General features: G+C 29.0%; 1 protein-coding gene across 2 annotated transcripts; it reads right to left on the bottom strand.

The window, feature by feature from the left end:
• Positions 1-7: 7 nt before the first annotated feature.
• LOC145189436 (inositol polyphosphate multikinase-like) lies at positions 8-15,692 on the bottom strand. 2 transcript variants are annotated; one of them, XM_090087863.1, is made up of 6 exons: positions 15,403-15,646; positions 13,755-13,925; positions 13,055-13,227; positions 12,792-12,891; positions 2,382-2,468; positions 8-906 (listed from the first exon to the last, which is right to left on the bottom strand). In XM_090087863.1, the coding sequence occupies exons 1-5, from the start codon at positions 15,479-15,481 to the stop codon at positions 2,416-2,418; spliced, it is 576 nt and encodes a 191-aa protein (XP_089943989.1). In that variant the 5' UTR covers positions 15,482-15,646; the 3' UTR covers positions 8-906; positions 2,382-2,415. The 2 variants fall into 2 exon arrangements, with proteins under 2 accessions (XP_089943989.1, XP_089943988.1); XM_090087862.1 differs by lacking the exon at positions 2,382-2,468 and having other exon boundaries at positions 15,403-15,692.
• Between the last annotated feature and the right edge of the window lie 1,492 nt (positions 15,693-17,184).

The raw sequence follows: 17,184 nt of genomic DNA, 5'->3' as shown, positions 1-17,184 counted from the left end.
AAACTAATTCAAATTCAAAATCATTTATTTATAAATCATTGCTTTATTTGTATATCTTTATACATGCATTTATATGTCATCTTGCCCATAAAATTTCCAAAAATATTTACAGAGTCAAAAAAGATACCAAAGTTAAAAGATAAAATGTGAATATTATAAACAAATTACAAAATTCATGATTGTACCAACAAAAATAGTTAAGATTAAATAAAATATGAATTAATAACCCAAAATGTTTCTTTAGATAATTTTTGTAATATTAGAATAATAAAAACATGCTTCTCTTCTTCTTCTTCAATGAAAAATGTGATGGAAACTGAAAGCAGTTGGAAATTTCCCAGAGATTATGGAATTTCTAAGATGTATTAGGGTCAACATTCGTCAATCTTTCTAAAAAAGAAATTAAACCTTTCAATCCAAATAAGTAATTGTCATCAAGTGCAGTGGGTTCCATATCTATAAAACTATGACCAAAATCAATCATCCGAATAGAAGAGCAATAATCCATTTTATTAGTTAAAGATGTCACAGGAGTTTTTGGAATACTTGTAAATAAATTATTTCTGACTGTTTCTTTACTGGCATTCTCATGACAACGATGTAACAGTAAAGGTATAGTATTATGGTTTAAACAAACATTAAAACATCCCCCATGTTGATGCAATGGGCAGTGTGATAATTCATAGAACTTCATGGAGTCATATGCCACCAAAATTGAACTTGAAAAAAGGTTTACACGCTTTTCATTTTTCATGTACTCCAATAGTACTTTTAAGAAACTAATTATTTTTTGTAGCAGTGTATGGGCAGCCAATTGATGTTGATGCCAGCAATCAGAACATATTGAGTTTACTAAACTTCTAGACATGTTATTGCGTTGATCTTTATAACCAAGAAATATTTTCACTAGAATGCAAAAGCATAAAAATTTAAACCAATAGTAAAGACCAATTTATAATCAAAAACATATAAAGTTTTTTTAAAAACTAACCTTTATTAAACATTAAATATTAAAAATTAATCTTTATTAAATAATACTTAGGAACCAAACTATGAATAATTATTCTCCTCAAAACTAATAAAGACCAAGTTGAATTGTTAACTCTTCAGGAATGGAATTCTTTAATAGCATTGTTTTAAAACATGCTATCAAAGCTATTAATAAAAAAATCCACTATAAATTATTTTGGTTACATTTTTTATAATAATATCCATCATAGCAATTCAAATAATATTGACTACTGTTACTAAGATCTATTTGCTACTAAAAGAAAACATGCTAAAATTATGTTTTGTTTGATTTTAAAGACCTTGGAATATCTTTGAAGTGGTATTTGACTTTATCTGTAATTTTGACCACATAGCATATGAAACTTGTGACATTCAGCCTCTAAAACTGCTGTAAGTAGGAGAATTTTTTATCTTTATCAAAGAGTAAAAAAAAAGTTTCACTAATTTTTGTTAATAATAAATGCTGTTAAGATAAGGGACTCAACTTGATCTGAATTAAAAACTATAACACAACTCTTGATTGAATCCATTTTTGTTAAAACGAGATAGTAATAATAAACTTTCAAAAAATCATATTAATTTTTTAAAATCTTTGCATAAATCTTTTTATAAAAACTTTCCAGGATAATATTCCTCATAGTTAAAGACCCATGAAAGTGGTTAATAATTGGTAAAAGTGAAATAAAATCTCAATTTTGAAAATGAAGCTAAGTTAAAGCAGAAATCGCAGACTTTCATATAATAAGTTTAAAATAAATAAAAAAACTAGACCAAAAATTTTTATTTGCTTTACAAATTAGAAATTCACTTTATGAAAAAGCTTTCTAGACATTTAAAGAAAATCATTTTGTTTCAATGCAACTTTTTTTGGCTGTTTTATGTAAATTAAAGCAAAAGCTATCTTTGAATAATAAACCACTCTCTTAAAGCATAAACAAAAAAGTAATCTCATTTTATACAAAGGGTTAATGAGAATGTTGAATTCCTTTTAAGCATGTAAAAAAAATTAAATAACTTACAAATTTAATGATGAGTAGGCAAACAAAAAATTGGGTCATAGGAAACAGGTATTATTGACTTATAATTACACTGTTCATTAAAGCAAAGTAACTGCCTTTGTGAATAATTTTGCGATTACTGCTCAGTATCTTATTAATTTGATTCACTATTACTAAAATTAGTCCACCAATACAAGAAAAAGCACCAACACAATAAATAGCATCAATTTAAAATTGAAACAAAAAACTGCTGCAACACATGGAAGCACATTAGAGTATTCAGAAAATAAAATTAAAAAAATTAGACTCAGAATCCCATTCTCTAGGCCCTTTTACTTCTTATAATAAAAGAACAGAGCTAAAGTCCTTTACCTCCCAACAATGGACACCTATTCCCAAAAATAAGTTAGGCATGGATGTCCCCACTCCTCGCTCTCTGTACTCTCTTCCCTCTTGTGTCTGTGTAAAAATAGTTTATATTAAAAAATTCACAAAAAATTACAAAGAAATTTTTTTATTTTGAAATGAATTTATCACCTGATCTTTGCCATTATAATACTCCAAAAATTTTTTTAATGAAAACAAGTGAATACTGAAGTATTGTACACTGTTTGTTCAATAAAAATACAGGTATAGAAGAAAAAACCAGTTCTACAGTTAATTCTGCAAGTAAAGGAGTTTACTGTATAGTATACTGTATAGTAGGGTGTCCCAGCTGCCCCACAAAAATCAAAATTTGGTCCTGGATAGCTGTTCAAGTTTTTGGTAAGGCATTTGGGCCAAAAAACAATAGCTATTAATTTTTTTCTGCAATCTGATCACATATGAGTTAGCACAAGCAACATAAAGTTTGATAATGTGAAAAATATACATTTTTTGTAATAATATCTTATGAATATTTATTTTATCTTTGTTTAGTATTGTTATTTAACTAACTTTGATTATTTTTCAGATTACTAATGATTAATATATAATATAAATGTATCATAATGGAAACTAGACATAAAGATCGATATATAAAAATGATATTAGGGACCATTCCTGGTATCAACGATAAGGAAATCAAGGGACATAAACTACCAACAAAAAAGCAAGTAATTCTTTGCCTGCTTGCAAACCTTAAGGGTTTAAACTTTAATGATGCATTATCTCTTACAATTGATAATGTCCTGAAGCATTATTTGAAGTTAAATATCCCTTCAATAAGTGGAAGAAACAACATTGGCAAAATAATTAAAGGAGAATATAATGAATTTATGAAGTTAATGAAATACAATGAAAATCGAAGACATTTGGATAACCCAGGAATCAAGATATTTATGTCAACATTAGATGCTACCATGAAATTTTATAAGAAATCTGTTCTCCAAGATATGAAAGTTCAAAAACGACATAAAACAACAAAGGAAAAAGTATCCATCATTGCAGACATTGCTTTCATGAAAAGCATGATAACTGATAGGAAAGCATCTTGTTCAGGAATTGACAAAGCCCATTCAAAAGTTTTTGAGAAAAGGCAGAAAAGAACCTATGATAAAGCTTTTCCCAAAAGAGACCATTCAATAATGTTCAAAGAAACTGATGAGTTTGAGTTAACCAGTAGTTCTTGTGATGAATTGGTTAGGGCAGAGGTCGGCAAATTGTGGGCCGCGACCCAATTGTGGGCCTTTGCTACACAATTTGTGGGTCCCAAGCCACCTAACTGCATAATATACAAAGTAGTGTAGTTGTGGGCCTTTTAGTTGTTTTCCAGGCTGTAAAAATTATAAAGCCTCCTTATAAAATACTCCCTAACACCAGATCTTGTCATTTTAGACAAAGTAAAAAAATAATTTTAATGCACTCTAACACTGTAGCACTTTAAGACTTCAAATAAAATCCTTATACTTAAAAGTTAAATCATGCTAAAATATTACTCTACAAAAATAAAAACATTCGAAAAACACGTCAAAAATAATTAGAACATTCAAATTTGTTCAGATGAAGTAACTCAAACAACAATTTAATTAATTTAACGCTGTAAAAACTATTTCATATCAAATATACCAGTGGTAAAAGTTATTGTCTTTAGAATGTTTTTCATACTTTTCTTGAATAAAAATACTACATTGTTTATATTTTTTACGAAATTAGTATTATAAAAGAAATAGTCGGCAAATCTTTGATGTTTTAAATAACCGGTTTTTTAAGACGCAATATTTGGAAATTGAATAACCAAAAATTACTCGAGTATAACCAGTTATTGAGTAACCGGTTATCGAGTTTGGATGCTTTACTTAGAAGTTGCAACTCTGATAAATACACACATTAACTTGCAAAGATATGCCAGGTAAACATGACACGAAGCGTAAATATGCACGTCAGTGGAATGAAAAATGGGAGCTGATTTATTTCTTCACTGAGGGACCAAGTAACAATGCTCTATGTTTAATATGTAATGAGACTGTTAGTGAACTGAAAGGAACCAAGCTTGAACATCATTTCGTACAATACTGAATTGTACAATACTAAATATCCTCTTGATTCAACAACCAGAAAAATAAAATATGACTCATTGAAAAGCTGTTTAGAAAAAAAGAAAAATTTTTTTCAACAAATGTCTAGCAGTGTTGATTGTGAAACTCATGCCTCTAATATGGTGTCATGGATATTAGCAAAAAACCTGAAACCATTTACTGATGGTGAAATAATCAAAGAATGCATGATTGAAGCATCAAAATTTCTTTTCCCAAATGATAAAAAAATTCATGACAAATTTCAAAGTATGCACTTGTCCGCGCGTACAGTTACTCAAAAAATTGAGAAAATGGTTGTTAATGTTTATGAACAATTGTCAAACAATCTGTCAGAAGCTGAATTTGTGAGTATCGCTCTCAATGAGTCTACTGACCTTGTCGGTAAAGCACAACTCTGTGTTTATGCACGTCTTATCACTACGAATTGTTGTTTATTTGAAGAACTGCTTGGAATTGAACCACTGGAAACAACTACAACTGGACAAGACATTTATGACAAATTGTTCAAAATATTAAAAAATAGGAAAGTGCCTCTTCAAAAAATATCTTCAGTTGTCACAGATGGCGCTCCTGCTATGATTGGAAGAATTCGAGGAGTTGTTACTTTGCTGAGAAATAGTGGTGAGTTTACTAACAAATTTATGTCATATCACTGTGTGATACACCAGGAAGCACTGTGCGCTAAAGTTGCGACAATTGATGATGTAATGACAGCTGTAGTAAAAACAATCAATCATATACGTTCCAATATACTCAAACGGCGTCAATTTCGTGTGCTAATGGAACAAAATGAAGATTAACATGGTGATCTTCATCTTCATTCAGAGGTATATAGACAAAAAATAAATAATTTACCATTACAATCAAAAATAAATGTTTGTCTATTTTTTGCAGGTTAGGTGGCTATCAAGAGGAAATATTCTTAACAGATTTTGGGAGTGTTTGCCAAGTGTACTGCAGTTCATGGTAACTCAAAAATTTTCATTCATTACAATGTCTATTGAAGAGTTTAAGTGTAAACTGGCTTTGTTTTGCGACATCACAGCACAATTCAATGTTCTGAATAAGAAATTACAAGGCTGCCGTGTGCTGGTTTGTGATTTGATCAACCACATCACTGTGATGAAGCCAAAACTTAATTTGTACAAAACTCAATTTGCATCTGGTAGTTGTACTCATTTTCCTACTTTAAATGAATGTCAACCATCAAGGGAAATGTTATCGTCATTTTCATTAATAGTGACTGCTCTGTATGATCAATTTGAAAACAGATTTAATGAATTTGAAGACTTAAAAAAGCATATGGTTTTTTTGTGTTATCCATTTGACTTTGATATGAATGATATTAGTATTCTAAAGGACTTTGAAGAAGTCCTTTAGAATACTAATATCATTCATATCAAATAAAATATCATTCATTTAAAATATCATCCTGATATTTTAAAAGCAGAGGATGAACTAATTAACTTTCAATGTGATGACGAGTTGAGAAGAAAGGCACCAAAAAAAGATGAAGCAGGCACTTTTGGTGAAAATTTAATTATTTTCTGGCATGCTGTCATGAAGGAACGTTTTCCAGTTCTTAAAAAACATGCAAATAGACTTATCTGAATGTATGGCACTAGTTACCAATGTGAACAAACATTCTCAGACATGAAAATAATAAAAAATGTTTACAGAACAAGACTGACTGACACTCATTTGAATGACCTTGTGCTAGCTGCAACAACAAAATACTCACCAAATTTTTAATTGTGTTTTATGTGTTTTTTTTCTTAAGTATGTATTTTGTATTGATACAATTATTAGTTCTATAATTTAATTCTATACTATATTCTGTTATATAGGTAATATAACCTATTTTATATATAATTTATTTATTGCTGTGGGCTGAAACTAAAACAAGAATTTTGCAAGTGGGCCCCTTTGGAAATATGGTGCCGACCACTGGGTTAGGGGGACTGCTGGACCCAGCTCGGCCTGCTCTGAAATCGAACGGCAACACAAAAGGCAAATTAAATCTGGTGAACACATATTTGTCCCACATGATATTTTCAAGAATTCAAATGTTATTGCCTGGAGTGTGAGGAATAACATTAGTAATACTAAGATGAATTCATTCCTACATTTGATGATATCTGTCAGCGGAGGAGATGTTTCAAAAAAAAATCTAAGTTCCAGTTCAGCCCATCGATATCGAACATCAGTACTGCCTCATCAGCCAACAAATAAAAGACAAATGGAATCCATCTCCAAAAATGGTGTTACATTGGGACGGAAAACTAATGGCTTCCTTAGACTACAAAGACACCGATGATCATCTACCTTTTGTTTTAGTATCGGGAGTAAATGGAATTAACTTTCTTAATGTGCCAGCCCTTCCAAGTTCAACCACAAAAGCTGATCTGAAACATGGTAACGTTGTCTCTGTTGCAACAAAAAATCTGCTTGTAGATTGGAAATGCGACAAAAACATCATAGGCATGGTCTTCGACACAACATCCTCGAATACAGGTTAGGCTTTAACATAGCAACTATTGATTAAATTTTGTGAAATGTTAATAATTTATTAAATTTCAAATCAACAAATCATTTTTGCACAAACTCTAGGATTACAAATACTGTGGAGGTTTTAGTAATGGACTAATTGTAAGGCTATTAGGTATAGTTTTATTAAAGAATTAATTAATTCACTCTTTACATCACAGGACAGCATACTGCAGCATGTTAGGTTTTTATCTTCAATAAGGTAAGCCTAATGTTTTAACAACATCATTGAAAAAAAAGATTTTTTTAATTGATTAAATAGACTTGCTTTAATTAGTGATGATGATTATAATTTGTTGCAGATTCAAGAGCCACCACTTACAACTTCCACCAGTTAATAAAGCAAACTTTTACTATCCTGAACTTCCTAGAGCAACTGAAAAGAAACAAGAAAGCTTAGCAAATTGCTTCCATGAGTTCCTAGTGTTAGATTTCACTCGAGGGGATTACCAAGAACTTATTGAACTCAGCCTGTTATTAGTTACAAAAGGATCCAAACCTCAGAAGTTTAGCATAAAGCACCCTGGAGCTTTGCACAAAGCAAGATAAATAGCAAAACTTCTGTACACTATGAAAATAGTATTATTGTCCAGAAAGATAATTGAGCAGTTTCCCAATTCAGAATTTGCAAGCAAATTCCCAATTCAGAAGTTGCAAGCAAAAATCAAATCAAGAAATTAGAACGTTTCTGTGTGTTTGCTGTAAGTATCTACATGCAATGGTGGATTAAATGCCCATTTGCAGCTGATGCCCCAGTCAACGATTATATTTTAGTCAAGAAACTGAAACAGTTTACCAGGGTGTTAACTAGCCTGATGGCACCGCGTATAACGCGGAATTCACAAATTTTCAAAATTTCCCAAAAGTACATAAAATCATTTAAATAAAACGACCTTAAATTAACAGACTTAGATTTTAAGTGTTACGCAAGAAACGTAGAAATACTTAGTAAACGAAGAAAATAATTTAGATGATCGAAAACAATTACTTTATTTACAAAAGAAAAAGCGTAGCAAATCATTCAATTCAAAGCCTTTTAAAAAGCGTAGCAATTTATTTAAAAAGAAATAAAATGCGTTATTTTTTAATTGACGTCAGTTGTTCTTTAGATTTTTCATTTCGCTTGTTTTTTATTTGTTTTTTATTTTAGACTTTTTATTTTCACTAAACCAAAAAATGAAGGACCTTTTTTTTTTTTTTTTTTTTTGCTCGACAGCCGAAAGGAAATTACCAATATTATGATAACGCTGTATAAATTTTATTCCTGGGTAACACACTGTTTACATACCATGATTCTATAATTGCTGGCAAGGGAGTAAAAGCTCTTAGCCGACATAGTTGGTATATGAATGAAGAGCTTGTTCCATTGGCTCTTTTCTCACAAATGGTATCTGACAAAGACAAAGAGAGTATTAGGCTCCAATTGAAAGTGCTGGAAGTACTAAAGATCGTGTTGGAGCATCCTTCGGAAAGCCTAACCTTAAACCAGTTTCAGAGGAGATTAAGTCACTGAGTGATTTGATCAGCCCTGGATTAATGAGGTTTTTCCATATTGTGAATGCTCCCTATGAGTTTGAACTGAAGACAATTGTTCAAAGTCTTCAAGTTGTCAACAAAGCTGCTGAAAGAGGAGTAAAGCTATGTCATGATTTCTTGGGTGTAACAATTGACGAAGATAGGTTTCAAGATGTACTCAAAAAAAGTTTCAAAAGTTCGCAAAAAAAAGTTCCAGATCAGCGGAAACTATCATCTTGTTCTCAAGAGAAGTCACAGTTCCGAGCACTTGATGATGATTGATGATTAAATACATAAATGAGGTTTCGATTTTTATAATAAACAATGAACATTGTACACGATATTACATCATTCAATGGAAAATATTGTGTTTTTCATCCTTTAATTTGTATTTTAGTCTAAAAAGATGAAAATTCAATAATATAATGTAATCTTCAATTTGATTGTGCTGGCTCAATTTTTTGAAAATCATAAAAACACATATATTTCCAGTGTATATATGATGAAACACAGTTGCATAATTTTGAACAGCGATTTTGCAAAAAGTTGGGATGGCTGGGACACCCTACAGTATACTGTATAGTATACTGTATAGTAAAAATCAAAATTTTCATCTATCACTTCTAACTTTAGAAACCTAAAATTAAAAATTTGCAGAACTATAGGTTCTAGAGAGTCGGATTAGCTTCTGAGTCTAGTTTTTTTTTTTAAGCTGATATTCTGAACACTCTAGAGCACATGGCTCTTTAGTTTTAGCTAAAAGCACATGGTTCTTTAATTAGTACCAAATGCAACAGGTTTTCTTTTAAGGTAGTGATTCTGATAAAGATAGTGACACCTAAAGACTTTAAATGCTCCATTTTCCATCAATAAGGTTAAAGAACTTAATTTCAGCAAAAAAAAATTATACAAATAGCATCCAAGGCATATGGTCTAGTTTCAGTTTCAATTCTAGATTTAAGTGATTTAAGAAATTTTGAAATATTATGCAGTAGCTGAAGACAAATTCTTCAACAAGTTATAAAGAAGGAAATAGTGACTTTTTATACAACTGATATTATTCATCAGGTGGCCTCTCATGAGCATTCTAAATACTTCTCTAAGCATGTTCAAACCAAATTGTTGCTGATGCTGCAATATTATTTCTTGTCATTTGTTTTTCTCCAAACACGTTGTAGGGTTCATTTTTCCAGCTATCTTCTAGTTTCTGAAAATCTGCTAACACTTTTTAGCGTTAATTCAAAATCTTAAATACATTTATATCCCATTATTAACAAAAATCATAAGCCCAACATTATCTGGTTCAATCCTCCTTTCAGCAAAAATGCTTGAACAATTATAGTAAAGCAGTTTTTAAACCTATTTGACCACCATTTTCCATTCCACCACAATCTTTACAACTCATTAATAGAAACACTGTCAAAGTGAGCTACACATATATTCCAAACATGAAAGACATCATAAATTCACACAACCACCACCATTTACAATAAAATGTAAATATCAGAGAAAAAACTTATACACAACTAGATTGATAAAGCAAGGCATCTCTTACATGAGCAATATCTAACAAGAAACATCATTTACCAAGCAACTGTCACTTCCAACAACCCCGAAATAAAAGAAAAAATTTATTACAATATCATGTGATAGCAACTTATCGAAAGAGGTATGGAAGATGAGGCAAACTTGGCGCTTATAGTTAAATGGAAAATTATAAAGTGCTGTAAACTCTACAACCTGGCCACAAAAAGTTGTATGCTAAGCCTAAAGCTAAAAGTAAGATCATAATTTTACATAAAAGTAAGCTAAAACTACAAGATCATAGTGTATGAACACAGAAACTTACTGAACAAAAAGATTGAAATGGTTTCTAAATGGTTTCTAATATTATCATTATAATGTTTAATTTATAGCAGCAACAACAACAACAACAACAACAACAACAACAACAACAACAACAACAACAACAACAACAACAACAACAATAACAACAACAATAACAACAACAACAACAATAATAATAATGATAATACTAATATTAATAATGTTTGTGGAAAGTAGTTATTTAAGTAAGTTTCAATAATAAACAAGTTTCTTATTAAAAAAAAAACAAAAAAAAAATGTGTGTTTAATACTTAGAAAAATTCTAAGTGTTAGCGTCCAGGAAAAAATTCCAGTTATTTGAAAATGTGAGGTTAACAATGGTGAATTAGTGCAGATTTTAACTAAAAGTAATTATTCATCAGAACAATCGAAAGATACTAGCACTTTCATGTCTGATTGACATAAAAGTAAATTTTTAATGCCATAATTGGTGATACATTTACAAAAACTTTAAATATTTAAGGTAATGACAGTAACTATCAACCATGTTTAAGATAACATCATTAAGTACAGTTAAGTTGCTAAAATTCAATGAAAGTAATTTAGATCAAAAGTTAGATAAAAACTTCTTAAGTGCATCATTTGTTAACAAATTAAATCCAGATAATGCAAAATGTTGAACTTTTGAGGAAATTGCTTGTTCTCTGCAGATAAGTCATGGATTTCCTTTCAAATCATCCATAATAAATTTAGCTTACACAAATTCTGTGGGAGATGGGTTAAAGGTAGTTTACCAAAGAGCATAGGCAAATATGTTTTGAGGTCTGTCAAATTTTGTTCAATTGCTATAACAATGAGTGCAAGAACTTTGAGTCCATCATTATAAACTAGAATCAAAAATTCTTAATGATAGCTAAACTTTTTTTGAGACCAAAAAAGATCCATTACTTGAAGATTAACATGAGCAAATAATCAACAGCACAAGATACAGTTATTTACTTGCCAGTAAGCTGAAACCAGCAACTTGCACAAAACATTGAGATCTATTGTCAAAAATAGGTTTCTTGTTGCATGAAAATGCATCCCCACACATGTGTGCTTATACCCTTCAAACCATTACCAACAATCATATCTTCTGACCATTTAAAGATGGTTTACAAGTTCAGTGATTTTCTACTGATGACAATGACTAACTAAAACAATCCTCTTAGCAAGAATATGTAAGTTTGTTGACTTATAAGTTAAGTGCATTAAAAAGCAAGGAGATTACATAAAATTAGGCATATATTCCAACAAAAACTTTTAATTCTGTTTATGAACACATAAGGAAGCTTCACATTGAACAACTTTGTGATCTGTTTGGTATTTAACATCAAGATGCATTATCCCTTACAAAAAACAAAGACAGAAAGTTTTTTAAGGCCCAACTGCAGAGGGCTCAAAGAGGCAGTATTGGAAAAATAGACCAATCTCTGCTTCTTAAGAAGCATATTGCAAAGAAAAGCTTCCATAATAAATTGAGCTGCCAATGCCACGCTGACATTGTACACTGTTGATGAAGTTATTGTTCTTACAGCAAATTATCTTCTAAGAGGTCAAGAGATAACAACTTAGCCAATAGGGTGTGTCATTTTTTTTTTTTAACTGTGTTACTAAAAGTTTCAGAATTTAGTGGAGAATCCAAATCTGGTTTTAAAATTTGAATTAACAAAAAATTTGCTTAGGTGACTTGTCTTTTTATATTTCAGTAAAATCTTGACCTGATTCCTCAAGAAAACCCAGTTTTTATTTAAATATTAATGAGCTTTTTTAAATTCATTAATATATTTTCCTTAAGAATTTGTGTAAAATTCAAAAGGAAGACTTTTATTTTAAAATTAAAAAGTCTTATTGATTAACTGAATAAAAATTTAGTATTCTTTTATTTAAAGAAATTCCAAAAATACTTTCATCAATTAAATATCTCATTTTTGTTTAAAGATTCCTACTTAAATAACATTTTCCAAAAAAGCTAATTTGGGTAATCTAACTTGACGTGAGTAATCAAGTTTGTAAACTTCATATGTAAATGATAATCTGTAATTTGCATAAGTATTTTGCGCTTTATCATTATTACAAATTGTAAAACTTATTATGGATTGTTTAATTACTGGCAATAGATTCTTTATTAGTTAAAGCAATATTCCTTATTGGCTAAAGTCAAGATTGTAAATGTCAAAAGCAAATCACTGAAGCAAAATCATGAAAGTATATATTGGGGTTATTACAAATATTGCTATTACCAGGCAAATATCTAGCTAAAAATTACCTAACTGCAGTTTTCAAGAAAATATTGTTAAAGAAATCAGTGCATAAAAATCAATTAAATCAAACCTACAATAGGCTGTAACTTTATCTTCATCAGAGGCATAGCAAGTACAAGAACGAAAACCACGCCCATCAATTGAGTAGTAGCAGTTTGAATCTTCATTGTACAACTAAAGATATGCATATTTTTTGCATGGAATTAATTATAGTTTTTGAAAACAAAAATGATTGTTAACTTAATCAAAAAAAAACTGCAAAAGTAATTTTTTAGAACTGAATAATATAATCTATATAGCTTTCCACATCTAGGAATTTTTTTAACTCTAAAAATACCTTCATGCCAGAAATCCGAAAACCAATTTTTGTTTGAGCATTAAACTTTCCTTCTTCTCGAATAATTTTTTCCAATGAGGCAAATGGATCATAAGTAACTCTGCCTAACTTGATATCCACTATATTTGGGTAATTAAAATTTGCAAGAAGATTCTCCAATTTTAAATAAGTATCTGTGATAGTATAAAGGATTTGTAAAAATGTTCTTAAAACAAAGAATATTATATATATATTTTTAAACAAGTTTAAACATAGGATCTTTTCAAACACCTTTTGTATATTTTGAGGTCTACATTATCTATACTTTATATTTCTTTATATAAGTTTTCATATTTTAGGTTTCATAAAATCAAGATTGAAGAACAATATTGAATAACTTTTGCCATTTATTCATTTTCCTCAATGCTCTGAAAATGTTAACTTTCAATACTTAAAAGAAAATCTAATCATTTATATTGAGTTAAACAGCTACTTGTTCTCATGTTAAACATTTTTAACAATAATAACATCTGATTTAATGAAGTTTCTGCTCCAATAAACCAGGAATCAATAAATCAGCCTTTCAACATGTTGCCAATTATTTTTAATTGACATTTTTTTAAAAACCTATATCAATTTTTTTAGCCTCTTTTTACAGCACTTACAAAAAAAATTAATAAACAAAAAAAAGTAAGTGAATTTAAAAAAAAACAAAAGATACATTTGACATCTGCCACAACTGTTTTTTCACCATAAAATCTGGGCAAAAATTGACAAAATTCATTAAAATATTCTTCAGAAAAAACTGCTTTGTAGAAAATCTCCTCATTCTTTCCACTTTGAGAATCATTTATTGATTTAAGCACATTGCCACTGGCATCTGTTAGCATATCTAAAATTGTAGAAAATATTAACAAAATGGAAAAATCTTTATAAAACCATTATGTAAAAACTCTCTGATGAGAATAAGTTAATAATCCTTGTTTTACATTTTTTATTATTATTATTATTACTATTATTATTATTATTATTATTATTATTATTATTATTATTATTATTATTATTATTATTATTATTATTATTATTATTATTATTATTATTATTATTATTATTATTATTATTATTATTATTATTATTACTATTAGAGTGTCATTGATGATAAGAGTTAGATAAAAAAGAATGCCAATGTAGTGCTCCTCAAAACCAAGAAAGAAAATGTCTTCTCAGTTTATTAAAAGAATTCACAAATAATGATACATGTTGGGCTAATGTTAAGCAAGATTAGCTTAATCAATTGTAAAAATCTAGAATAACGATGAATACAATTCAAGGTGAAGATGTTTTTTTCCTCGAAGGTTTTCTACTTACTAATACATGGCTTGGAAAAATTGTAAAAGATTCATTAACTTTTCTTATTGATTTTAACTATTTTGCTATGACATAGAACCAACATTTTGATTACCTAGTGTGTAACATTTTGTTAGATATAAAAGACCATCTAATCAATTGAATTTTTACTTGTTTCTTACTCACATCTAGATCAGCACATAGATCTCAAGTCTGGTCATATATTTCAATAATTTACAGCTGTACAAGCAGTTTAAACAATATACAATAAAGAATCAGGTTTCATCTTAGGTTAAAGTTTTGATCAACAGCATAATTGATGCTGCTAAAGCATCTGTAGTCCTAATGCCAGCATTTAACAAATCAATTGTTAAGAAGAAGACAGAGATGCAAAGGCTCACTCATGTGATCAAGCAACATAGAAAATACAACCTGATTTGTCTAAAAAATAAAGTTGCGTAGAGCAAACTCTAAAATTACTTTTAAATAGTTATTTTTTTGCAATTCAGTTTGTTTCAAAGCAAAGGAATACTGTTTAAAAACACACACAGACCCCAACATTTCTTTACCCAGCTTTGAAACATTTGGCTGACATAATCAGTAAAAAAAATTGATTTGTTTGCAATTTAACCAATTTACACTTACTGAAGGTTATACAAATGGGACTATTTATGACAATACTTTGAAAACCAGCAACTTTTACACTGAAAATGAAAGATTTATTTATCAAAACAAAACTTCATTTTATTATTTTATTTTATGAAATTAGAATCTAAATAGAAAGCTGTACGTATTTTTATTTTTGAGTATGAAATTAAAATTTGTAAACATTAATTTATGCTTACGTATGTTTAAACCTAAAAGAATGCATACAGTAATGTATACTATAACTAACTATACTACAAATTTTCTTACTATTTAAGAAACAAGATAAATAAAGTATACAAAACAAAAAAATTAATTGCAACAGTAAAATAATGCATATTTTGTTTTTACACAATAATAGTGCCTAATTTACATACATCTGACTCCTTTTTTCTTGTAATGACCACCAGCTTGGTGTATTAAAGCAGTGTATTGAAGATCTTCAACAGGTGGCATTAAAAATGTCTATAAATCATATAAATACTGGACATAAAAGCATGTACACAAAGTGTGTATATTGTAGGATAGTGTGGTTGTGTAAGTATGTCTATGTAAGTATATATGTACTACATATATAATATGTAAAACTACTATATATAGATATACAATAGTAAATAATGCAATAAACCAAACTATGTTCAGCACATGCTGCATGCTGCTTGTTAGTGGTAACTTAATTCCATCATAACTTAATTTATAAGTAATTGCATATACAAATTACACATAAGTGAGAAAAGCATACTCAATTCCCCCTCCCCCTTCCTCCTACAACACCCAAAAAGTTATTCCAATTTGTTTTTATTTTCATTTTGTTTCAAAATAACAATATTCTTTGTTGGCTACCATTTTCAGATCTAGTGTTTTTATTCAAATTTCATAGGTTCACAGAGATAAAAGGAATTGAAAAAATCAAAATGAAAAAGTGAAAATAACATTAAAGAATGAAATAATTTTATTATAAACATTGTTGGAGAAACATATTTTTGTAAAATAGAACTGTAACATGATTAAAATAATGATATTATTTAAATATATAATCTATAAGAACCGTTGTTAAAAAATATTTGAAATCAGATTCATCGTTTAAAACAACTTTATTTCAAAATAAATGAAACTATTTGAATACATTGTTTAATTACAGGTTGCAAATCAATAAATTATGAACTACAGAGAAGTAGTGTTATTTAAAATGATAATGCCTCATAAATAATTAAAAGTAGAACTAGGCGAATAAACGAGTAAGTTGAACAATTAGCATCAAGTTACAACTCGAAAACAAATCTGTGATTTCGTGGATGCTTTAAAAACTTCACTTGTCTTTGTCCTGATCAGTCAATTTGTCACCTGAGAACAGTGCCGACAAGTCGCAGAATTTGTGAGGGTTTCAGTTTGAATAGGCGCTTGGGAGTAATTGTTTTTGTCACGGACGGAGTTTTAGAACTTAAATTTGACCATAGCTATTTTTGTAAAGCTGAAATAGGTCATAATTTGTAGATGTACACTGCAAGTCAAAAGTTACCGGACACTTGATATTTTTTATATAAAAAGCTAAAATCTATCCTGTATCATTAAATTAATCAATAATATTAATTTATAATACTTAAACTTACTAATTTTAAGTGTTTATGTAAGTTTGAGGTCAGTAATTAGGTATTACTGGCCTCAAATTTACATAAATAAGTTTGTTTTTTTAATTGCTTATTTTAACTTGATATATAGCATTTCATTACTCTTAAGAGTTTGGTCTTGTTAAAGTTATTTATTTGTTGAAACATGAAGGAAATATTTATAATATAATGATATCCGACTAAAATGATTAAGAATATTTAGTTTTGTTTAGTTTTCATTTGGTATTAATGACTGTTGCATTAAAAAATCTTCAAAAAAATTTTAAAATTTTATAATTCGACTATTTAATTAAAAATATGGGTAAAAAACCTTTTTTAACGGTTGCAAAACGTTCTGAAATAATTACATTACATAAAGAAAGATAATTAGTTCGTGAAATTTGCAAAAAAGTACAAGTTGCCAGAAGTACTTTACAAGATACCATCAAAAGATGGAAAGAAACAGGCATTTTTGAAGACAAAAAAAGATCTGGTAGACCACGGAAGACAACAAAAGCTGAAGATAATAGTATAATATTGATGAGTAAAAGA

This window comes from Hydra viridissima, unplaced genomic scaffold, assembly GCF_058129835.1.
Source record: "Hydra viridissima isolate aposymbiotic clone 2 unplaced genomic scaffold, HvirCarnegie_v1 scaffold_5, whole genome shotgun sequence".
Classification (NCBI taxonomy): Eukaryota; Metazoa; Cnidaria; class Hydrozoa; order Anthoathecata; family Hydridae; genus Hydra; species Hydra viridissima.
Note: the sequence above shows the minus strand (reverse complement) of the source record. Positions and strands in the feature narration are given on the sequence as shown.